Source organism: Doryrhamphus excisus, chromosome 4 (assembly GCF_030265055.1).
Source record: "Doryrhamphus excisus isolate RoL2022-K1 chromosome 4, RoL_Dexc_1.0, whole genome shotgun sequence".
NCBI classification, from domain to species: domain Eukaryota; kingdom Metazoa; phylum Chordata; class Actinopteri; order Syngnathiformes; family Syngnathidae; genus Doryrhamphus; species Doryrhamphus excisus.
In genome coordinates, this window is record NC_080469.1 from 20,632,542 (window position 1) to 20,657,551 (window position 25,010).

Below are 25,010 nucleotides of genomic sequence, written 5' to 3' on the forward strand. Positions count from 1 at the left end.
GATCCCGATACGTCAAATGCCATCCAACTACATTACCGTCAGCCACAGGAGTTAATGCTAATATTGTTTAGCTTGGCGCTAATTGGAGACCTCAGTGGGCATTTGCTTTTGTGGACCATGCGCCCGGCGACTGCGGTTAAGTGATTTGTGGCGTTAATTGGAGCATTTAGAATAGTACCACATTCATATATTTTGACTGAGGTGGACACAATAAGGGGAACGGGACAACATGAAGATGATAAGCGAGCGAGGACGACGGAGGGGAAGCAGGTGACGGGAGAGGCTACACACACTCCAGAGTGACGGGTATGGCTTTGAGGCCACCCTCCTGCCAGTTTAGCACCGGCACGGGGATGCACGTCTCGCTGATGGTCTCCTGACAGCGAAGCGACAGAGGGGGCCCGCTGTCAAGTAGCAGCTGAGCGTTGCTCTGGACTGTCTCCACTACAGAGGGAGGTCAGAGGTCAGAGGAAGAGAGGAGGACAAGGAAGACACAAAAACATATGAAGCAAGAAAGAGACAGAAAGGCAAGTCAAGGCCTTAGTGGAGTGCTGGTCTTTTTTAACTTCTGTTATTGTTATTCATGATTAAACATTCATGGAGATCAACCTGATTACCAAAATAAATGTTTGCTTTTTGGTGTGCCAAAGTGCTGCATAAGACATTACCTGTAGGGCAGGGGTCTCAAACACGCGGCCCGCGGGCCAAATGTGGCCCGCAGGACACTAGTTTGAGGCCCCCGCCTTGATATGAAAGTTAGTGCAGCCTGCGCAAGTTTGATATGGATGCTGTATGGTATCATGTACCCAGAAAAAATGATTACGTTTGATTCATGTTCATGTTAAAGGTTAAATAACTGTTAATAGTTATCCTCCCTATCCGCGTGGAAGTGGTAAGTTTTTGGCTATTTAAGTTTAAAGGAAATAACTTGAAGGCTACCGTTTAGATCGCTAGCGCTCTAGTTTGCGAGTTAGCATGGTGTCTCAAGACCCTGCAGTTGCACAATATGTTGTAAATAAAAAGAGTATAAATGTGACTATAGTCGTGTTTTGTCATGTCTACAGGGCTCTAATAATGCTTTGTTCATTTTAATCTGAAAAAAAAAATTGTCTACCCAATTATATGTGGTTTCTTAAGTTTTTATTATTTGCCATTTTATTATTATTATTATATTTATTTATTTATTACTGATTGATTTATTTTATTTATTCCTGATTTGTTTATTTATTTTTCATCTTATTTTGTGCAGAAAAATAAAAAGTAAGATATTTGAGAACAGTGGAATGCTTTATCGGAGCTTTTCATGTAGAAAATTGAAAACCAAAGCAAAGTTTTTAATTTTTTTTTGGTTTTAATAAATGCATTTTTTGGGGGGGGGGGACCTGATGTGGCCCAACCCTAGCTCCAGTGTTTATTATGCAAAGGTGACTTAAAATAACTTTCTAACAGCATTGGGTCCCCGTCTATGAGCACCCAATGTGAGATGCAATTTTTTTTTTTTCCCCGTCGGTCAGCTACAAACATGGGCGCTTTATTTGCTTTTTCCTTCAGCAAATAGGCTTACCTTTAAAATGTGAGTGTCATGTTAGCAATGTAGCTCACATAGCTATACAGTCCCACTCCTTGATGTTACGTTGGTGTATGTTATACAATCGCCACTCCCCACATTACAGTCCTCACTTTGATGGTTTTTCCAAAATGTATTAATCAATCATTGCTGCTTTGTGGTTGAATACAGCCTATTAGTAAAAAAAAAAAAAATATTCTTGGACTTAACTAAGCATTTCCAAGCATAAAAATGGCTCAATGAACTACAATACAACCACAAGGCAGAACAAGCGTTCCAACTGTGAATGTAGTCCTCTACTTTGGCCACTAGGTGTCAGTAATTGTTCAGTGAGACAAGCACCGAACATGATTGCCAGAACAGGCATTTATTACTGGTTTCAATGGGCACAATAATAATATTTTTTTTATCTTTTTAGTCCTATTTTATGCTCTTAGTCTTCAGCTTTTAACTCCAGTGTTTCCTCAGGGGGGGTCCTCCACACTGGGGGCTGTGTCGGGTCTGCTGAGGGGGTGCCATCCTTGGGTCCCTTCGACCCGGCCGGCTGGGGGTTCCTCCCTTTAATGTGGGGGTTCGCCCGTCTGTCGGAGTCGGGGGGCCCGGGTGCTGGTCCCCCGATGGCACGGCCTGCAGCTCCTCCCAGTGTGGACGGCCCCAAAGGTGGCGTTTCCTTGATCCTCAGTGCCATGCCATGTCTCCCTACTGTGTGTGATTGTGTGATTGTGATTGTGTGTGTGTGTCTAGTATGGAGGGTGGGAAGGAGGGGCTTTCTTTTGTTTCTTTGCTTTTTCCTTTTAATTGTGGTAATTGTTTTCATTCTGTAAAGCACTTTGTGTTGCATGTCTTTGCAGGAAAAGTGCTATACAAATAAAGTTGATTTGATTTGAATAACATAATAATCATAATAACACAGGCTTCTGTTCTGTTCTTATTTTCTCTTATTATATTTACTATAATGGCTAATGCAAATGTAAAGGTGATTATATGGGTGTTATTACATATCTAGAGGGCTCTAATTATGTTAAAAACTGATTTTAGAAGATAGTCAACAGGTTTTGTGTGCCACAAATACAAAAATATTAACTTTATCTATATCCTAATCCTATTTTGCGGAAATTCACTTATTGCGGCCAGGTCTGGAACCAATTATCAGCAATAAAAGAGGGACAACTGTATGTGACATCTATTACATTGGACAAGCGAAGAGTTCAACCGTATATGTAAAAAGTGGGTAAAGTGAGCAATAGCGCTCCTTGAAGCCACACACACACGCAGTCGGGAGGTTTGTATGAATTAAATGCTTCACAAGAGACGCTGAAGCACAAACAGAAGAAAAATGTTGCATTTTTCCCGTGAGATAATGCATACAGTGTGCCACAAAAACATTTTTCGGGCATGATGATGGAAAAACAAGACAACACTCAAACGTTGCAGTGTCTTATTTTTGTCTATGTGTGTGTACTGTAAGGCAGAAACACATTCAGCAGTCGTGACTGCATATGATTAAGCAAGGCTATTTTTATCGCGTCTACCAGAATGAGTACGTCACAGTGGCAGGGAGGAGGGTGCTCACCCAGCAGAGCCGAATTTCCATCCCCCAGGGGGAAGCGCTGGTATCTGGGCACGTTGAAGGGAGGTAACAGGTGGAACTTCCTCTCCAGCAGAGGCTCCAGGCGGGAAGCGGAAGGATCGGCAGGATGGAACAAGTTGTACACCTGCTGACAGGCGGGACGCAGCTGGGCCACTGGGGGGGCGATGCAAAGACGCAAAAGACATGAGAACATGCTCAACTGTCACAGACACTCTGCTCACTTTTGATTCATGAATTAGCTCAACATTAGAGGAGCAAAATATTCAATATGATGCACTTAATACTTCAGTGCATGATCAACTTTCTAAATGCCCTAATATAATGCTTGTGATGACAGACATGTATTATAGCCAACGGTATGTGTCAACAATGCCACATAAAAGCACAATGACAGAAAAAAAAGTTCCTTTAAAGCAGGGGTGCCCAAGGTGCGGTTCTAGGGGCCAATTGTATTTTTAATGGCAGTCGGCACATTTCAAAAATATAATTAAACAGGAAAACTAAAAAACAAAACAACAAAACTGGGGGACAAGAACAGTAATTTCACAAGAATATCAAAATGTCAAAATATTATGAGAATTAAGTTATAAAAATAAGATAAATTCAAAAAAGTAATATGAGGGAAAAATTAGTTTAGAAGCATAGATTTGAAACAAAGAACTAAAAGATGTAATATTGTGAGAAAACAACTAAAAAATTAATGTGCAATTAGGGTACACATGCTGTTATATTCAAATAATAAGTATAAAAAATAAATTACTTTGGGATGAAGTCATACCATGATAATAATAAAAAAATAAAAATCCAGAGAATAAAACAGGAATTAAACAGGAAAACAAAAGAACAAAAAAAAACTGGAAGACAAGAACAGTAATTTCACAAGAATAATGGCAAAATGTTAGGAGAATAAAGTTATAAAAATAAGATAAATGAATTTAAAAATTTCATAAGAATAAAGTAATAAGAGGGAAAAATTAGTTTAGAAGCATATATTTGAAACAAAGAACTAAAAGATGTAATATTGAGAGAAAACAACTAAACAATTAATGTGCAATTAGGGTACAAATGCTGTTATATTCAAAGAATAAATATAAAAAATAAATTACTTTGGGATGAAGTCATACCATGATAATAATAATAAAAAATAAAAATCCAGAGAATAAAACAGGAATTAAACAGGAAAATTAAACAGGAAAACAAAAAAAACAAAACTGCAAGACAAGAACAGGAATTTCACAAGAACAATGTCAAAATGTTAGGAGAATAAAGTTATAGAAATAAGATAAATGAATTCAAAAATTTGATAAGAATAACGTAATATGAGGGAAAAATTAGTTTAGAAGCATAGATTTGAAACAAAGACCTAAAAGATAGAATATTGTGAGAAAACAACTAAATAATTAATGTGTAATTAGGGTACAAATGCTGTTATATTCAAATAATAAGTATAAAAAATAAATTACTTTAGGATAAAGTCATACTATGATAATAATAAAAAAATAAAAATCCAGAGAATAAAACAGGAATTAAACAGGAAAATTAAACAAGAAAACTAAAAAAACAAAAAAACAAAACTGGAAGACAAGAACAGTAATTTCACAAGAATAATGTCAAAATGTTAGGAGAATAAAGTTATAAAAATAAGATAAATGAATTCGAAAATTTGATAAGAATAAAATAATAAGAGGGGAAAATTAGTTTAGAAGCATAGATTTGAAACAAAGAACTAAAAGATGTAATATTGTGAGAAAACAACTAAATAATTAATGTGCAATTAGGGTACAAATGCTGTTATATTCAAAGAATAAATATAAAAAATAAATTACTTTAGGATAAAGTCATACCATGATAATAATAAATAAAAAAAAATCCAGAGAATAAAACAGGAATTAAACAGGAAAATGAAACGGGAAAAAAAACAAAAAACTGGAGGACAAGAACAGTAATTTCACAAGAATAATGTCAAAATGTTAGGAGAATAAAGTTATAGAAATAAGATAAATGAATTCGAAAATTTGATAAGAATAAAATAATAAGAGGGGAAAATTAGTTTAGAAGCATAGATTTGAAACAAAGAACTAAAAGATGTAATATTGTGAAAAAACAACTAAATAATTAATGTGCAATTAAGGTACAAATGCTGTTATAGTCAAAGAATAAAGCAAAAATACTTATATAAATAAATATAAAAAATAAAATACTTTGGGATAAAGTCATACCATGATAATAATAATAAAAAAATCCAGACAATAAAGATGGGGAAAAATGTAAAACACAACAATGAGCAAAGAAGTGCAATATAAGGACTTCAAGGACCCACAAACGAAGCGGTTCGCCACTCGCAACAAACAACTCATATGTGCAAAAACTAAGGTATTTGTAACTGTATATTATTTTAAAAATCAAACGATGACCTTAGTTCCAAAATTGATTGATTGATTGTATTTTTTAAGTGTATTTTTGATGTGTATTTTTGAGGTTGGCCACCCCCGCCTAAACATAAACTGAGATTGTTACGACTCCAGTACTGCGGCTTACCATCCAGCATTGGAATGACGGTCTTCCTCAGAGCCAGCACCAACCCCAACGGCGAGCCGAAGAGGAAAAAGTCGGACACTTCAAATTCAAACTTCCCCTGCGCGCCCCCATCCAGCATGGTGCTGCTGCTGGACCTGCGTGAGGTGGCATCACTCCGCAGGACGCTGGAATGCAAACTGGAAGGAAAATACTAAATCATACCGGAGACTATCATAATATTCAGGGACCAGCATTGTTCTTCAGCGTCTACGTACCTGGACAGGAAGGCCTGATGCTGCTTTATGGTGTCCAGCTCGTAGGTGGAGGAGTCGCTCCTCTTGCGTGCCAGTTGTCTCTTGTTCTCCTCGCCCGACATCGTACGAGGGATATCGATGTTACTGCGACTCAAGTGGCGGCTGCCCTCCAGCGTCGGTGAGGCGGAACCTGGTCCGAAATTCATAATGGTGCCTGGAGAGAGGAGGTCCTGGTCCTGCGTGTAATGACACACACAAATGTGAGACGTTTAGATGCTTTTGTAGAAGTTGACTCTTTCTTACCTGGACACTGACTATACTGCCTCGCCGGCTGCTGTTCTGGCTTTCATTGACCGTCTGGTTGCTGCTGCATAGAGCATCGAACCCTAATATTCCTCCTACACAGTCCCCGATGAGGCAGACCTGAAAGCAAATATTCAGCCTCAATGTAATTGCTTCAGGAACCAATGACAACAATAGAAAAAGCAAATATGAAGGTGCGGTAACCAACCTGGCCCGAGAAAGCGGCCCCATCCAGAGACTTGATAAAGTCGGCAAACACCTGGTTGGCTCTGACGATGACGGTGGCTACGGCATCCTGGTATTGTGGCGACGAGGTGGCCAGGAGGGGTAAAGCCGCCAACGGGATGTGATCTTGGATGCTGGACAGACAGCCTTCATCGTAGCTGTATGGGCTCAGGCTGCCGCAAAAGATGACACGTTTTCATTGGACTCTACACAAGGAATGCTAACACTCTAGTTATGATTGGCTAACTGATTTTTACCCAGATGCCAACTTAAAGTTAGCGGTAGTTGCTGGAGAGTCACGCTAATGTATGGTATGCTGCATGTTGTTAAGAATTATAGATTGCCGCTGCTACGAATTAAAACACGATGATAGAACTAAAAGATGTAATATTGTGAGAAAACAACTAAACAATTAATGTGCAATTAGGGTACAAATGCTGTTATATTCAAAGAATAAATATAAAAAATAAATTACTTTGGGATGAAGTCATACCATGATAATAAAAAAAAATAAAAATCCAGAGAATAAAACAGGAATTAAACAGGAAAACAAAAACAAAAAAAAAACTGGACGACAAAAACAGTAATTTCACAAGAATAATGTCAAAATATTAGGAGAATAAAGTTATAAAAATAAGATAAATTCAAAAAAGTAATATGAGGGAATAATTAGTTTATAAGCATAGATTTGAAACAAAGAACTAAAAGATGGAATATTGTGAGAAAACAACAAAAATTAATGTGCAATTAGGGTACAAATGCTGTTATATTCAAAGAATAAATATAAAAAATAAATTACTTTGGGATGAAGTCATACCATGATAATAATAAAAAAAAAATCCAGAGAATAAAACAGAAATTAAAAATTAAAAAAAATAAAAAAGTGAGGAATACTGTGATAGGGAATGCCAATTGCCATATGCAGCATTACTAACTGGGCATGGTATTATATGCCGCTTATCCTCACTAAGGTCGCTTGTAATGCTGGAGCCTATCCCAGCTGGAACTAGAAAACCCCAATGATAATCAGGATTTACTGTTGCACAAATGTAACAGATCCTAAACCAGCTTGTAGAGGAAGACCAGAAGCATTGAAGCAACTATGAGCGCCGTCTTACTTGGACACCAGCGAGAAGGCCTCAGCGCAGATGGCGGGACACGGGACCAGTCGGATGGCAAGGCGTCCCAGAGCGGCCGGGTAGTGAACACGCATGACCGTCTCGAAAGCCGTGCTGATGGTGTTGACGTCGGCTTGCTTGCCGCTATGTTCGCCGCCGCCCGTGTCGAGGATATTGCCTCCGTGGAGAACCAGGATGAGTACGTGGATCTTGGATGGCTGCAGGCACTGCTGGGCCGAGCTCTCCTGTGAGCAGAAGCAAAAGTGATGATGAAATACGATAATGGAGGATACGTTGGCTTCATTGGGGTATTGAAGCACAAAACAGGTCCCACTTTTATTTGGATCTTGCATAAGCTTAACAGTAGTCAGAATTATTATAATCTAATCTAGGGAATTCCATGTCCAAGAGGAATAAGATCACATTGCTCTAACTTGTGTTGCCGGCTGTTTTCATAATAACAGTAAAGCTATACAAGCTGTACACTGACTACTCTAAATTATCACATACTACAGTATTAATTGTCCCTGTACCCTAGAAACCGCCCATGAATGATACGGGAAAAGGCCCAAATGATACTGTGTCAAAGCCCAGGGCAGTGATACTGATAAAATATAGAGTTTAACCATGTCCAGTATCAGCCCCCGTAGCTGTCCACTCAGAGCGTGCTGCTCTGGTATCGTGCCTGTGAAACAACCAATCAGAGAACAGCGCACAAGCGTGAACACACAGCGTTTGTTTTGCTGCCGTCTGTGCTCTGTCAACATGTCAGCGGTTGACACTCCCGGCGAAAGACAAATCGGGAAAATAGCAAACAGAATATTAGAAATGGAACGTTTTATCACCATTAATGAGGAGGACACTCTGATAAGATAAGACTGTTGATAAAATATTATTGTTGAAATATTTTTGCAATTATTGTGTTTACACTGTTTAGATATAATACATGTAATAAACTGAACATTTTCTTTTTTTTGGATGATCTTATTATCACATACTATTTAATCATGAGCTTATTATCTCATACTATTTACAAATTTACAAATTTCCCCACTGAGGGACGAATAAAGGCATATCTTATTTAATCAAAAGACCATTTTGTTTCCAGAAAATTTTCAGTTTATTACATGTATTATATCTAAACAGTGTAAACTGTGTGTTCACGCTCGTGCGCTGTTCTCTGATTGGTTGTTTCACAGGCACGATACCAGAGCAGCGCGCTCTGAGTGGACAGCTACGGGGGCTGATACTGGACATGGTTAAACTCTATATTTTATCAGTATCACTGCCCTGGGCTTTGACACAGTATCATTTGGGCCTTTTCCCGTATCATTCATGGGCGCTTTCTAGGGTACAGGGACAATTAATACTGTAGTATGTGATAAGATCATCACATGGTTTGTCTGGTATCAGGCCCAGTATCATGCCCCCACGTGCCAGTATCAGCCCTCGAACTTCGATCTCGGGCTGATACTGACACTTGGGGGCATGATACCTGGCCAGTGATACTGATAAAATATAGAGTTTAACCATGTCCAGTATCAGCCCCGGTAGCTGTTCACTCAGAGCGCGCTGCTCTGGTATCGTGCCCGTGAAACAACCAATCAGAGAACAGCACACGAGTGCTTAGTGCCTAGTGCTTCTCCAGTCACCAAAAAACCCAAACTTGATTAATGGAACTTTGATAAGATAAGAGTGTTGATAAAATATTATTGTTGAAATATTTTTGCAATTGTTGTGTTTACGCTGTTTAGATATAATACATGTAATAAACTGAACATTTTCTGGAAACAAAATGGTCTTTTGATTAAATAGTACGTGATAATAAGCTCATGATTAAATAGTATGTGATAATAAGATCATCACATGGTTTGTCTGGTATCAGGCGCAGTATCATGCCCCCAAGTGTCAGTATCAGCCCGAGACCGCCTGATACCAGACAAACCATGTGATAACCTATAGTATAGCAAGTATAGCCATGTTCACTCTTTGTCATATGGTCCTGTTACAAAATAGAATGACATGTGAGGGCTAGTTCCTAGTTCTATTTTATCGCCGGTACGTAAAGAAGAACATCCAACAGACAACCAAACACGAAGGGAAACAAAACGGAGTCAATTTGCTGTTCAACTAACACCACAAAGCAGTCTTGTTGCACAGGTTTGACCCAAAATGTCACATTGGGAATGTAAACAAGGTCACAGCTACAAGGACACAGGAGCTGAACACAAGGTGGTGAAGTCGAGCAGTACCATGGACTGGGTTCTGGGCGACGGCACACGGATGGGCGGGAAGGGGGGGTGGGATAGTAAGTCAGGGAGGACTTTGTGGGAACTACTGGGTCTGAGCTACTTACTGACTGGTGTGGTGTTACTGTGATGGTAGGAATGGGAGAGCTATCGGCTGGGACGCTAACGCAGCCTCGCATCTGAACACAAGAGGACAGAGGGGCTCAGGGACGTAGGAGCCCTCTCCAAAAGTAATTGGGGTTTCCATCGGGATGTGGAGTTCTGGAGAGGAGTCGCTTTTCAGCCAGCGTCATAAGACACAAATGTACCTCGTCTAGCCTTTCCCCGCTGGTCACTGTGTCGTAGTCCACTGCTATCTCACCTGCAAACACAAACACACATGATACCTTTGACTCGCCATCATAGCCTGGATGTTGACATTAAGATGCCGTGACTGTCTTACCGGGAGTTTCTTCCATGTCTGAAGCTTCGATCTTGTCTATGAATTCATTGGAATTCCACTTGGTGATGGGTTTGGGTAAGACCTCCTCACCGTCTGAGAAGTCCTCTGCAGGAGACACATGCTTTTTAATTACATAATACAGTGGAGGTCATTCTCATAGCTTCACTTCCTGTGTACGATTTATACAATGTATCAATATTCTGCCTGACTAAAAGTACAGAGGCGGTGAAAAGAGGGAGATGAAGCTGGCCACTCATGATACGACCATGTTGCAGGACGTCGAGAAGTTGCTTACAGCCACAACTGTTTCTGTTCCCGCCGCCAATTCTAGTCCCTGGCAGTTATTGGCTTTTGTAGATAACCCACCCACCACAGGAGACTCACCAACTGTAGCATCTGTGGTAAGTTAACAATACTTTTAGTCCCTCACGCTTCCAATTTCACAGCTTTACTCCATCACTGGTTTTCAAACATATTAACAAATAAGGCTGTTTTGTGGTTTAATATTTTTAGCCTATTATTAGAAAATATTGTATGCATTTTAGCCTCAATAAAGAATTCATTCATTCAGTCATTTTTTACCGCTTTTCCTCACAAGGGTCGCGGGGGTGCTGGAGCCTATCCCAGCTGTCTTCGGTACACCCTGGACTGGTTGCCAGCCAATCACAGGGCACATATAGACAAGCAACCATTCACACTCACATTCATACCGATGGACAATTTCATTCATTCATTCATTTTCTACCGCTTTTTCCTCACAAGGGTCGCGGGGGTGCTGGAGCCTATCCCAGCTGTTTTCGGGCGAGAGGCGGGGTACACCCTGGACTGGTGGCCAGCCAATCACAGGGCACATATAGACAAACAACCATTCACACTCACATTCATACCTATGGACAATTTGGAGTCGCCAAACCCACGCATGCACGGGGAGAACATGCAAACTCCACACAGAGATGGCCGATGGTGGAATTGAACCCTGGTCTCCTAGCTGTGAGGTCTGCGCGCTAACCACTCGACCGCCGTGCCACCCACAATAAAGAATTTCCAAGCATAAAATCAAGCTAAATACAAATATAAGGCATAAGGAAGACGCATTGAAATTGTCAATGTAGTATTGCGTATAGCGCTCGAAAGGGCACAATGTATTGTGGGCAGCTGCGGGTGCCATTTTTGAGGGCAAGAGCTTTTGTTGACATCAGAGTTAGTGCTTTAAGAGAGAGAGAGAGAGACATACACAACATAAGAAATGGCTGCTTCAACAAGAAATGAACAGTGCCACTGGTCTGCAAGTTTATCCAAGTACGTTTATCAATCACGATTTTACAATAATATTCATTTGAAATGGTACTACTGCCACGGGTTTTACTACGATTAATCATTAAGACCGGTAATCTTTACATCCCCAGTTAGTATAAAGGTGACTATAGAGGTGTTATTTCATGTCTAGACGGCTCTAATAATTTTCAAATCTGTCATAAACAGGTTTTCCATGCCATAGCTACACATTTCAGGAATCCCACTTAGTGGAAATTCACTTACTTACACGCGGCTGGGGCTGGAACCAATTAACCATGGGATTAAACAAGGGATTCCTGTAATCATAGCAATATTTCATTGCATAATGAGAGGTATTTCACGTATGTAGTCACTTTATATATTTATATGGTGACCAAACTAGAGAGCCTAATGGTCTCACTTTACAATAAGGTACACAAAAATACAGTACTTACTAGGAACTAATGAAGAGCTAATGAGGAGCTAATGACTAAGGCATATATATTTAGAGTAGTTACTGAGGAACTAATTGGTAGAGTAGTCACTAAGGAACTTAGGCACATACATTTAGACTAGTTACTGATGGAGTGATGTAGAAGGAGTACAGTGTTTACTTATGAATTAAGGCACAGACATTTATAGAGTAGTCTTTGAGGAACAAATGAGTAGTTACTGGGGAAGTAAGGCACAGGCAATTAAGAGTAGTTGCCAAATAACAAATGAGTAGAGTAGTTACTGAGGATCTAAGGCACATACATGTAGAGTAGTTACTGAGGAACTAATGAGTAGTTACAAAGGAAGTAAGGCACAGACAATTAAGAGTAGTTGCCAAAGAACAAATGAGTAGTTACTGAGGAACTAAGGCACATACATCTAGAGTAGTTACTGAGGAACTAATGAGTAGTTACTGAGGAAGTAAGGCAGAGACAATTAAGAGTAGTTGCCAAAGAACAAATGAGTAGAGTAGTTACTGAGGAACTAAGGCACATACATCTAAAGTAGTTACTGAGGAACTAATGAGTAGTTACAAAGGAAGTAAGGCACAGACAATTAAGAGTAGTTGCCAAAGAACAAATGTGTAGAGTAGTTACTGAGGAACTAAGGCACATACATCTAGAGTAGTTACTGAGGAACTAATGAGTAGTTACTGAGGAAGTAAGTCACAGACAATTAAGAGTAGTTGCCAAAGAACAAATAGAGTAGATACTGAGGAACTAAGGCAATACATGTAGAGTAGTTACTGAGGAACTAATGAGTAGTTACACAGGAAGTAAGGCACAATTAAGAGTAGTTGCCAAAGAACAAATGAGTAGTTACTGAGGAACTAAGGCACATACATCTAGAGTAGTTACTGAGGAACTAATGAGTAGTTACTGAGGAAGTAAGGCACAGACAATTAAGAGTAGTTGTCAAAGAACAAATGAATAGAGTAGTTACTGAGGAACTAAGGCACATACATCTAGAGTAGTTACTGAGGAACTAATGAGTAGTTACTGAGGAAGTAAGGCACAGACAATTAAGAGTAGTTGCCAAAGAACAAATGAATAGAGTAGTTACTGAGGAACTAAGGCACATACATGCAGAGTAGTTACTGAGGAACTAATGAGTAGTTACTGAGGAAGTAAGGCACAGACAATTAAGAGTAGTTGCCGAAGAACAAATGAGTAGAGTAGTTACTGAGGAACTAAGGCACATACATGTAGAGTAGTTACTGAGGAACTAATGAGTAGTTATTGAGGAAGTAAGGCACAGACAATTAAGAGTAGTTGCCAAAGAACAAATGAGTAGAGTAGTTACTGAGGAACTAAGGCACATACATCTAGGGTAGTTACTGAGGAACTAATGAGTAGTTACTGAGGAAGTAAGGCACAGACAATTAAGAGTAGTTGCCAAAGAACAAATAAGTAGAGTAGTTACTGAGGAGCTAAGGCACATACATCTAGAGTAGTTACTGAGGAACTAATGAGTAGTTACTGAGGAAGTAAGGCACAGACAATTAAGAGTAGTTGCCAAAGAACAAATGAATAGAGTAGTTACTGAGGAACTAAAGCACATACATGTAGAGTAGTTACTGAGGAACTAATGAGTAGTTACAAAGGAAGTAAGGCACAGACAATTACGAGTAGTTGCCAAAGAACAAATGAGTAGTTACTGAGGAACTAAGGCACATACATCTAGAGTAGTTACTGAGGAACTAATGAGTAGTTACTGAGGAAGTAAGGCAGAGACAATTATGAGTAGTTGCCAAAGAACAAATGAGCAGAGTAGTTACTGAGGAACTAAGGCACATACATCTAGAGTAGTTACTGAGGAACTAATTAGTAGTTATTGAGGAAGTAAGGCACAGACAATTAAGAGTAGTTGCCAAAGAACAAATGAGTAGAGTACTTACTGAGGAACTAAGGCAAATACATCTAGAGTAGTTACTGAGGAACTAATGAGTAGTTACTGAGGAAGTAAGGCACAGACAATTAAGAGTAGTTGCCAAAGAACAAATGAGTAGAGTAGTTACTGAGGAACTAAGGCACATACATCTAGAGTAGTTACTGAGGAACTAATGAGTAGTTACTGAGGAAGTAAGGCACAGACAATTAAGAGTACTTGCCAAAGAACAGATAAGTAGAGTAGTTACTGAGGAGCTAAGGCACATACATCTAGAGTAGTTACTGAGGAACTAATGAGTAGTTACTGAGGAAGTAAGGCACAGACAATTAAGAGTAGTTGCCAAAGAACAAATGAGTAGTTACTGAGGAACTAAGGCACATACATCTAGAGTAGTTACTGAGGAACTAATGAGTAGTTACAAAGGAAGTAAGGCACAGACAATTAAGAGTAGTTGCCAAGGAACAAATGAGTAGAGTAGTTACTGAGGAACTAAGGCACATACATCTAGAGTAGTTACCGAGGAACTAATGAGCAGTTACAAAGGAACTGTGAGTAGTGGTTAGGTGGGTTCATTCCTTGTTAACTTTGGTACTGTAATTTTGTGTACCTTATTGTAAAGTGTTACCAGCTTAATATTTCGTTCTTTGAGTGTAATATACATACAGTATAACAGTACATGTATATGTATGTATATTAAATAAGACTGGCTTTTTATTCCAATAGCAGATGCTCCTGTAGTAATGTGCTGAATGTACTGTATCATGTTTGTACATTTAAAGATCAAGCATTCATTACAGTGACAGTACTACTTGATCCGGTCATCATCATTAAAAGTATTTTGGGATGTCACCTCAATGTGCAGAAAGGATATCTGTGAATGGTAAACTACAGCCACTGCACTTTATGAGACGTGGATAATGTAAGGTTAGAAGGACGTATTTGGAAGGCACGCAGTGATAACTTTATTCAGATGGATCAAACAAACAGAGAATGTGTCAAACAATCAATAATGGACCACTGAGGGAGGTGGTGAGGGTCTTTTATTGCTGGGGTGTATCATGACTGGGACTAAATGTGCTTGTGATTTATGAACTTGACGTTACGATGAGTCCTCGGCCAGATTCATCGGGCAGAGAGCGCTGGGTGAGGCGGACGTTATTTCAACTGCAGCCCAAAGCATGCTGGGTATCTGGGAAGCTTAAGAACTGGTCTGTGGTTAAAGAGATGCATGCAGAGTCAGTTTCCTGGAAACATGCGTCAATTAATAAGGCTCCATCGGTCTATAGCGTGGCCTATTACAACATTGGCTGCACAATCGCATGACATCTGATACCAGAACTGCCTTTATAGAGATAATAACGCTGGCTTTTTGGATTATGGGTACCTACTTAACAACACAAGGGGCTACAATATGCAAAACACCTATATAACTAATCATTTAGTCAACTCATTGTTATGAATGCTGTCGATTGTGAGCAAACAATTAATGATTAATCATGAAGGAAATACTTGCTGTTAAATCAGCATTTCATGTTTAATGGGTCACGTAAAAATAATACAAATAGATCAAATAATAACATTAATAAAATATAGGAAATAAATATTTATTTATATATCTACAAATATATATAGTATGTATAATTTTAATAGATATAATTTATTTTCTCATAATCGAGGAAGAAAATGTGTTGTCATAAGGATAGCTATATTTAAATATCTCACATAAAATTTTTTTTCCCCTGTAGTCATGGAAGAAATGTAGCATTTCTTGTGATAATTAGAATTAATTATTAATTAATTAATAATTTGAATTATTTTTTGTACATTTTTAAAAATAAATATAAAAAATAAATTAATTTAATTAAAAAATTAATTAATAAATTAAAAAAGAGTTACATTTGTAAACAAAACCACAAAATTTATTATGAATAATTATTTTAAATTGTGTTACAATCTGCTTGCATTGGGGTCAATTGGGGCCGCCACTATGTAAGACGCATGACTGCCACCTACAGGACTGTAGAGGAACATCTCTCACGTACATGTCTCGGGTGTGCTTCTTCTTATAAAGGCAGACTTTGTCATACAGCTCGTGCCGGCACAAATCGGCGATCCGAGCCCGCCGCTTACCATGAGCATCAAAGAACTCCTCATCCGAGCTGTCGTCCGAGTCTCGCGCGATACTCTGCATCCTCCACTCCGAGATGCTGTGGCGGGATGGGCTCACTGTGGGAACACATAAATTAGCTGTTATTGAAGTGGGACATGTGTTTCGAGTCTCCCTCTCATTCCCTATTTTAACACACTCTCTAAGACCAAAGAAATATTGCTTCCACTGGCCCACACACACACACACACACACACACAGTGTTATATAAACATGCAACAGTCTCTGTGGTGCACTGTTTCACGGCAGATGGACTGCTCGGTGGTCATGCGGGTGTGTGAAAAGAGAGGCTCAGCGCAAATTAGAGGAAATTGTCCATGCACACTAAAAGCAGCTCTCATCAATCGTGAGCGCTTACAGCCAATGGCGGCAGGGGGATGCACTGAGAGGCGTCGCTGTGAAGGGGCGGTGGGATTACAGCTGTGGCTGTCACTGCCAAGTCTGTGATGTCAGCAAGATTGCTAAGAATAGCCAAAGAGGAACCACGAGTGTGAGTGTGTGTAGAGTGGGGTGGGGTGGGGTACAGCTGGCAGACCACCACCACAAGCCAGGGGGTGAGAGCGGCGCTAAAAGTAACCCAACAGGTTGTGAGTGATGATTGGAGGTAAGTTACGTAATACTATGAATGTGGAGGATGGCTTATAGCCGAGTTGGGTTGTTGTAATGTGAATTTGTATTTATCCAATGGGCATGGTGGGACAGGGAAGCCACATTTTCCAATGATTTTATTCATCGTTATTAAAAAAACGACCAGAACTCCACTTTGCCTGTATTCAAATAAACAATTCCACACAGTTAGTATACAACTGTAGCGCTAATGCTAATGAGCTGGAAACATGCGTCAATTAATAAGGCTCCATCGGTCTATAGAGTGGCCTATTACAACATTGGCTGCACAATCGCATGACATCTGATACCAGAGCTGCCTTTATAAAGATAATAACGCTCGCTTTTTGGATTACGGGTACCTACTTAACAATACAAGGAGCTACAATACGCAAAACACCTCTATAACTAATCATTTAGTCAACTGATTGTTATGAATGCTGTCGATTGGGAGCAACCAATTAATGATTAATCATGAAGGAAATACTTGCTGTTAAATCAGCATTTCATGTTTAATGGGTCAAGATAATAAAGATAATACAAATAGATAAAATAATAATATTAATAATATATAAGAAATAAATATGTATTTATTCATTCATTCATTCATTTTCTGCCGCTTTTCCTCACGAGGGTCGCGGGGGGTGCTGGAGCCTATCCCAGCTGTCTTCGGGCGAGAGGCGGTGTACACCCTGGACTGGTTGCCAGCCAATCACGGGGCACATATAGACAAACAACCATTCACACTCACATTCATACCTATGGACAATATCGAGTCGCCAATTAACCTAGCATGTTTTTGGAATACAAATATATATAGTATGTATAATTTTAATAGATATAATTTATTTTCTCATAATCGAGGAAGATGTGTTGTCATAAGGATAGCTATATTTAAATATCTCACATTTTTTTTTCCTGTAGTCATGGAGGAAATGTAGCATTTCTTGTGATAATTAGAATTATTCATTCATTTTCTACCGCTTTTTCCTCACAAGGGTCGCGGGGGTTGGCTTATAGCCGAGTTGGGTTGTTGTAATGTGAATTTTTATTTATCCAATGGGCATGGCGGGACAGGGAAGCCATATTTTCCAATGATTTTATTCATCGTTATTAAAAAACAGACCAGAACTCCACTTTGCCTGTATTCAAATAAACAATTCCACACAGTTAGTATACAACTGTAGCGCTAATGCTAATGAGCTGTGTTTTTCCATGCCTTTGTGTGCGTCTGACAAGCACCGAGGTCACAAACTAACATAACATAACACTAGCATAACTAATGAGCGACAGTACTAAGGTAAGGCATTGTCACAACACAGCAACATTAAGATAGCTGTGATGATCAAGTGATGCTATGATACGGTACATCAACTCACCTCCTCTTTTGGAAGAACGTGAGGATCTGGACGAGGTGGACCACTGCTTGGTGAGCACCCCTCGGGGCTGGAGGGTGTCTGTAACCGTGGTGACGACCACCTCCTCTGCCTCGATGCAGCTACTTGTATCCTGCGCCTCCTGCTCTATGACCGGCGGCGCCGTGCCTCCGTTGGCCTCGGTGGCCTCCTCCACCTGGCAGAACTGCGCCATCTTGGCGGCCAGGGTGCGCTGAGTCTCCAGCTCCAGCTGCCGGATGTCCTCCATGGTCAAGCCGTACCACTCGTCCTGCCAGCACCAGGCCTGCCGGTGGGCACGCACCATCACCTTTCTCAAACCTGGGGGCAAAAAAAACTTTAGAAGCCTGAAGAATTCAAAGATGCTGCTCGAAGCTCTGAGCACGCACCAACATCATGGATGAAGCGTTCAATCTTGGACTGCATTCCCCAGTAGCGGAACTCCACCTTGCAGAGCTTATAGGCACACATGATGGGGGTCTTTCCGGGATTGTTGTTGTATTCTTCGATCCAGTCATCCATCAGAGGACCCCTTTGAGTCTTGGCGGACTTGTAGAAGCGAGGGTCTTCCTCGGCTTTATACTCATGAGGAGGGATAGGGTCGGTCACGATGTCGATGGGGTCTGCAGCAAAACAAACACACAAAAAAAAATGTCAATATAACTTTATTTTTATGATACCAAATGGCATCAAATGTTATTTTGTGACAATGATTATCAGATTTTTTTTTCATATTATGACTTTAATCCCTCATATTTTTTACTTTATTCCTTTATTTTAAGATAACTTTCTCCCAACCCCATAAAAAAATTACAACTTTATTTAGTTTTGTTTGTTTCCTGTAATATTATGACTTAAAATAATATTTTTTTCTTTTAATTACAACTTTATTCCCGTAAAATTGCCTTTTTTCTTCTTAGTATTTTGAATATATTCTCAAAAAAATTACAGCTCTTTTCCGCACTTCTGCTGTTGATTTTTTTCCCTCAACTTTTTCAACTTTCTTCTCATAATTATGACTTTTTTTCCATACTTTATTCTTAACTTTTTCTGCAACCAAATTTCCCAGAAATTAGAACTTCATTCACTGTTTTGTTTATGTTAATATTAAAACTATTAAAAATATATCTTTATTCTTTAATAGTTGGACTTTATCATACGAAAATGAAATGTTTTGGGTGTTTTTGTATTTGTAGTTGTCTTGTTAAATTATATTTTTATGTTTATATTTTTATTGGCTGCAAATGACCCCCAGGCTGCACTTTGGACACTCCTCCCCTATAGGGTACTAAAGTGTATGTACATTCTACCTTGACAATACAACACAACTTTAGTATCACAATTGAGTGCATCCCATAATCAGTTCCCAGTTCCACATGTCCAAAAGGAGTAGGAAGAAGTAAAGCTTATTAAATCCTACCCCTCCATCTGGTACTTTTACAATCAGTAACTGTTACATTTGTTCACTTCCTGCTTTCCATAATACAATTTTAGGTTTTTTTTTCACATACCGAAGTATGAGGTGATATGACCATCCAATGACATAATGGGTACCATAGTAAGTGTCAATATAGTGATATATATAGCACATAATGACTGGTTCAAGACTCTTCATCCTTGTATTTAGCAAACATCAACTGCTTGTATTGTTTCTTGAATTGGCTCATCGTTGTGCATTGTTTGAGGGTCTTACTCAATCCATTCCATAGTTTGATTCCACATACTGAAATGCTATGGCTTTTTAACGTAGTCCTAGCATATAAGTGTTTCAAATGTAGTTCCTCCCTGAGATCATATTTCTCCTCTCTTGTAGAGAAGTATTGGATGACATTTTTAGGTAATTGGTTATTTTTAGTCTTATGCATTATTTTAGCTGTTTGAAGATGAACTATATCAGCAAGTTGAAGTATTTGTGATTTTAGAAATAAGGAGTTAGTATGTTCTCTGCATGCGGCATTATGAATTATCCTTACTGACCTTTTTTGCAGTACATTTAGCGAGTGAAGATTGCTTTTATAGTTATTAGCCCATATTTCCACACAATAAGTAAGATATGGTAGAACCAGAGAGCAATAAAGAGTGTGGAGTGATTTCTGATTGAGAACACAATTTGCTTTGTACAATATTGAAATATTTCTGGCCACCTTATGTTCTTGGGCAGAGCCAGGAAGGAATGTTGGTAATAGCAGATATAATAATATGTAATGGTCGCCAAACGTAGCTCATGATAACATTTGCCGCTCTCACTGCAAACATTGGCAAAATAGTCGTAGTAGCACAGTTTGGCCACAAGTGGGCCTCAGCTGCCCCTCAACTTGAGAAACTATGAAGCCATTGTAAGAAGTCACAGAACAACATTTGGTAATATTTTTTTGACATGAAAAGGTAACAATAAGGTTGATGCAGGAATTGGAAGATGATATGAAATGCTTGTGGATGAACAAGCCAATGGTCTCACCAATGGTCCTCTGCCTCTTGTCTGCAGAAGACATGTTGAAAACGTCTGCTTGGGTGCCGGTGTCGGCCATGTAGTACGTCTCGATGTCGATGGAGAACTTCTCCACAAAGGGACACGTGTATCTGAAAGGACAAGACAAATTTTGCATCACTCCTGACTCTGGGCGCCATTATGGTCTTACTTTGAACCCGTACTACATGGGGCAGGTCTTACTCGTAATCACAACTGCTTGTCTCTCTTTGAGCGACAACGCCCTCTCGCTGCTGAGGATTAACGTGTGCCCATCTGAGGCGCCTGCAGCTGAACTGTCAGTGCTTGAATGCACGCGTCAACAAGGCACTTACTCGTAGTCTATCAAGTCCCCGACAGTACAGTCAAGGGCAGGCAGGCGGGCTCTTTTTGGCACCTGTATGTTGGCGTTCTCCCAAACGAGAGAGCCCGGGAGATCAGACGGCCTGGGAGCTCCTTCAGAAATACTTTTACACCTGTTCTGATGTCTGATGTCAGTCTGAATTTATTCTTGGTGCCGCTGTGAATGATTGGCATCGACTTCAAAGTAGTACACAAGCTAAAATTGTGTTGTATTGTCAAGGTAGAATGTACATACACTTTAGTACCCTATAGGGGAGGAGTGTCCAAAGTGCAGCCTGGGGGTCATTTGCAGCCCATAAAAATATAAACATAAAAATATAATTTAACAAGACAACTACAAATACAAAAACATTTTAGTATGATAAAGTCCAATATTCAAGAATAAAGATATATATTTTTAATGGTTTTGATATTAACATAAACAAAACAGTGAATGAAGTTCTAATTTCTGGGAAATTTGGTTGCAGAAAAAGTTATGAATAAAGTATGGAAATAACGTCATAATTATGAGAAGAAAGTTGAAAAAGTTGGGGGAAAAAATCAACAGCAGAAGTGCGGAAAAGCTGTAATTGTTTTGAGAATATAGTCAAAATATTAAGAAGAAAAAGTGGGGCATACTCGGGAGGAAAAAAGGCTGCAATTTTACGGGAATAAAGTTGTAATTAAAAGAAAAAAATATAATTTAACAAGAAAACTAACACCCAAAAAATTTCATTTTAGTATGATAAAGTCCATTAAAGAATGAAGATATATCTTTTAATAGTTTTAATATTAAGATTAACAAAACAGTGAATGAAGTTCTAATTTCTGGGAAATTTGGTTGCAGAAAAAGTTAAGAATAAAGTATGGAAATAACGTCATAATTATGAGAAGAAAGTTGAAAAAGTTGAGGGAAAAAAATCAACAGCAGAAGTGCGGAAAAGCTGTAATTTTTTTGAGAATATAGTCAAAATATTAAGAAGAAAAAAGGCATACTCGGGAGGAAAAAAAGCTGCAATTTTACGGGAATGAAGTTGTAATTAAAAGAAAAAAATATAAATTAACAAGAAAACTACAATTACAAAAAAAACCCAAAAATTTCATTTTAGTATGATAAAGTCCAACTATTCAAGAATAAAGATATTTTTTAATAGTTTTAATATTAACATAAACAAAACAGTGAATGAAGTTCTAATTTCTGGGAAATTTGGTTGCAGAAAAAGTTAAGAATAAAGTATGGAAATAAAGTCATAATTATGAGAAGAAAGTTGAAAAAGTTGGGGGGAAAAATCAACAGCAGAAGTGCGGAAAAGAGCTGTAATTTTTTTGAGAATATAGTCAAAATATAAAGAAGAAAAAGGGCATACTCGGGAGGGAAAAAAAGCTGCAATTTTAAGGGAATAAAGTTGTAATTAAAAGAAAAAAAATTTATTTAACAAGAAAACTACAATACAAAAACACCCAAAAAATTTCATTTTAGTATGATAAAGTCCAACTATTAAAGAATAAAGATATATTTTTTAATAGTTTTAATATTAACATAAACAAAACAGTGAATGAAGGTCTAATTTCTGGGAAATTTGGTTGCAGAAAAAGTGAAGAATAAAGTATGGAAATAAAGTCATAATTATGAGAAAAAAAGTTGAAAAAGTTGGGGGGAAAAAAAATCAACAGCAGAAGTGTGGAAAAGCTGTAATTTTTTTGAGAATATAGTCAAAATATTAAGAAGAAAAAGGGCATACTCGGGAGAAAAAAAGCGGCAATTTTACGGGAATAAAGTTGTAATTAAAAGAAAAAAAATATTATTTTAAGTCATAATATTACAGGAAACAAACAAAACTAAAGTTGTAATTTTTTATGCGGTTGGGGGAAAGTTATATTAAAATAAAGGAATAAAGTAAAAAGAATATGAGGGATTAAAGTGATAATATGAAAAAAAGTAAAAAATTATTTAAGAAGAAAAATGACAAACTTGGAATATTATGAGGAAAAATAATATCATTATAGTAGCATAGAATTGAAATATTAAAGAAAAAATACTTCATAATATTATGAGAAACACACAAAACATTTTCTTGGGGGGGGGGGGGGGGGGGGTTAGGTTGAGTAAATTCAAATAGTAATAAAAGTTGAAATATTTGGAAATTACCAAAAAATTAAAAAGGGAAAAAAGAGCAAAGACCAAAGTTGATAATAATAAGTTAATAACAGGCTTTTTCAGCAATATCACAGACAAGGGAGCTACCAATGTGGTTTTATATGTGTCATATATGTTATATGTATCTATTATGTGCACAGTAAAATATAATAATGCTTATTGGAGATACAAACTCATTAGCATTAAAGCTACGGAGGGCCCCAGTGGGGCTTGCTAAAAAGCACTGAGGCTAGATTTTGGAAAACATACTTCCAATACACTGCTGTAGTACCTTTGAGACACTTCAATGGTTGAAAAAATAGTCTTACATGGGACCTTTAAAGCTTCACAAGGTTGTACGCTACACCTCTGCCAGAGCTCACCGGGTGCGGGTGTAAGGGTAGGCGTTCCACGACTCCTCTTCAACCCGAAGTGCCGCTTTGGGCAAGATGGAGCGGAACCAGCTCGGAATGTGCATGCCAATGTGGTAAACCTTGTGGGTGTACTGGCCGCTTCCACCAGGACCATCCGTGTAGGGTTTGTTTTTTAAGATCTCCACCCCGCTGCCCTCGCCAGAACTCTCCTCTCTGCTCTTCTTCTGCAAGAAAAAGAAAAAGAACAAATATATTACATTGACATGTGTTCATATTTGAGAAAATCTAATATATATCTAATATATAATATATATATATATATATATATATATATATATATATATATATATATATATATATATATATATATATATATATATATATATATATATATATATATATATATATATATATATATATTAGATATATATATATATATTATTGATATTGGCGGCACGGCGGTCTAGTGGTTAACACGCAGACCTCACAGCTAGGAGACCAGGGTTCAATTCCACCCTCAGCCATCTCTGTGTGGAGTTTGCATGTTCTCCCCGTGCATGCGTGGGTTTTCTCCGGGTACTCCGGTTTCCTCCCACATTCCAAAAACATGCTAGGTTAATTGGCGACTCCAAATTGTCCATAGGTATGAATGTGAGTGTGAATGGTTGTTTGTCTATATGTGCCCTGTGATTGGCTGGCCACCAGTCCAGGGTGCACTTTTTTCATATTATGACTTTAATCCCTCATATTTTTTACTTTATTCTTTTATTTTAATATAACTTCCCCCAACCCGATAAAAAATTACAACTTTATTTAGTTTTGTTTGTTTGCTGTAATATTATGATTATATTACTTATATAAATTTGTACTTTTTTCACATTATGACTTTAATCCCTCATATTTTTTACTTTATTCTTTTATTTTAATATAACTTATATATACGTATATTATGTATTTTTCATATTATTCTAATATAACTTTCCCCCAACCCCATAAAAAATTACAACTTTATTTAGTTTTGTTTCCTGTAATATTATGACTCAATATTTTTGTCTTTTAATTACATTTATTCTCGTAAAATTGCCGCTTATTTTTCTCCTGAGTATGCCTTTTTTCTTCTTAATATTTTGACTATATTCTCCAAAAAATTACAGCTCTTTTCCGCACTTCTGCTGTTGATTTCTGATGTCTTTTCATAATTATGACTTTATTTCCATACTTTATTCTTAACTTTTTCTGCAACCAAATTTCCCAGAAATTAGAACTTCATTCACTGTTTTGTTTATCTTAATATTAAAAAATATATCTTTTGTACCCCGCCTCCCGCCCGAAGACAGCTGGGATAGGCTCCAGCACCCCCGCGACCCTCGTGAGGAAAAAGCGGTAGAAAATGAATGAATGAATATTATTGATATTTAGTTAATTTTGCATTTTCTATGCTTTAAAATGCTTAACTGTAGGCAAAATGTGTACAGTTTGCATACATTTTGTCTTTGGTCTGTGAAATGGTACATGGTAGTGATCAAGTGATCAAAAGGCATCAAGCCGTGATTGTCCTTATTCAGATGCTTCGCTCGACTTATAGTCTTGACAGCCA

At 38.2% G+C, this 25,010-nt stretch overlaps 1 protein-coding gene across 6 annotated transcripts in view; it reads right to left on the minus strand.

Moving 5' to 3' along the window:
- The window catches only part of LOC131127834 (membrane-associated phosphatidylinositol transfer protein 2-like), a 79,800-nt gene that overhangs the window by 16,557 nt on the left and 38,233 nt on the right, over nucleotides 1-25,010 (minus strand). For 3 of the 6 annotated variants that reach the window (XM_058070111.1, XM_058070115.1, XM_058070113.1), the window contains exons 3-16: nucleotides 23,423-23,637; nucleotides 20,552-20,673; nucleotides 18,483-18,716; nucleotides 18,079-18,414; nucleotides 16,057-16,152; nucleotides 10,267-10,371; nucleotides 10,133-10,185; nucleotides 9,932-10,003; nucleotides 7,576-7,820; nucleotides 6,441-6,630; nucleotides 6,233-6,352; nucleotides 5,951-6,165; nucleotides 5,697-5,872; nucleotides 3,141-3,311 (exon numbers count right to left, since the gene is read on the minus strand). In XM_058070111.1, the coding sequence (XP_057926094.1) occupies nucleotides 3,141-3,311; nucleotides 5,697-5,872; nucleotides 5,951-6,165; nucleotides 6,233-6,352; nucleotides 6,441-6,630; nucleotides 7,576-7,820; nucleotides 9,932-10,003; nucleotides 10,133-10,185; nucleotides 10,267-10,371; nucleotides 16,057-16,152; nucleotides 18,079-18,414; nucleotides 18,483-18,716; nucleotides 20,552-20,673; nucleotides 23,423-23,637 (2,350 nt within the window). Of the gene's footprint in view, nucleotides 1-291; nucleotides 445-3,140; nucleotides 3,312-5,696; nucleotides 5,873-5,950; nucleotides 6,166-6,232; nucleotides 6,353-6,440; nucleotides 6,631-7,575; nucleotides 7,821-9,931; nucleotides 10,004-10,132; nucleotides 10,186-10,266; nucleotides 10,372-16,056; nucleotides 16,153-18,078; nucleotides 18,415-18,482; nucleotides 18,717-20,551; nucleotides 20,674-23,422; nucleotides 23,638-25,010 lie in introns of all 6 variants that reach the window. The other 3 variants (XM_058070109.1, XM_058070112.1, XM_058070110.1) reach the window with 2 other exon arrangements.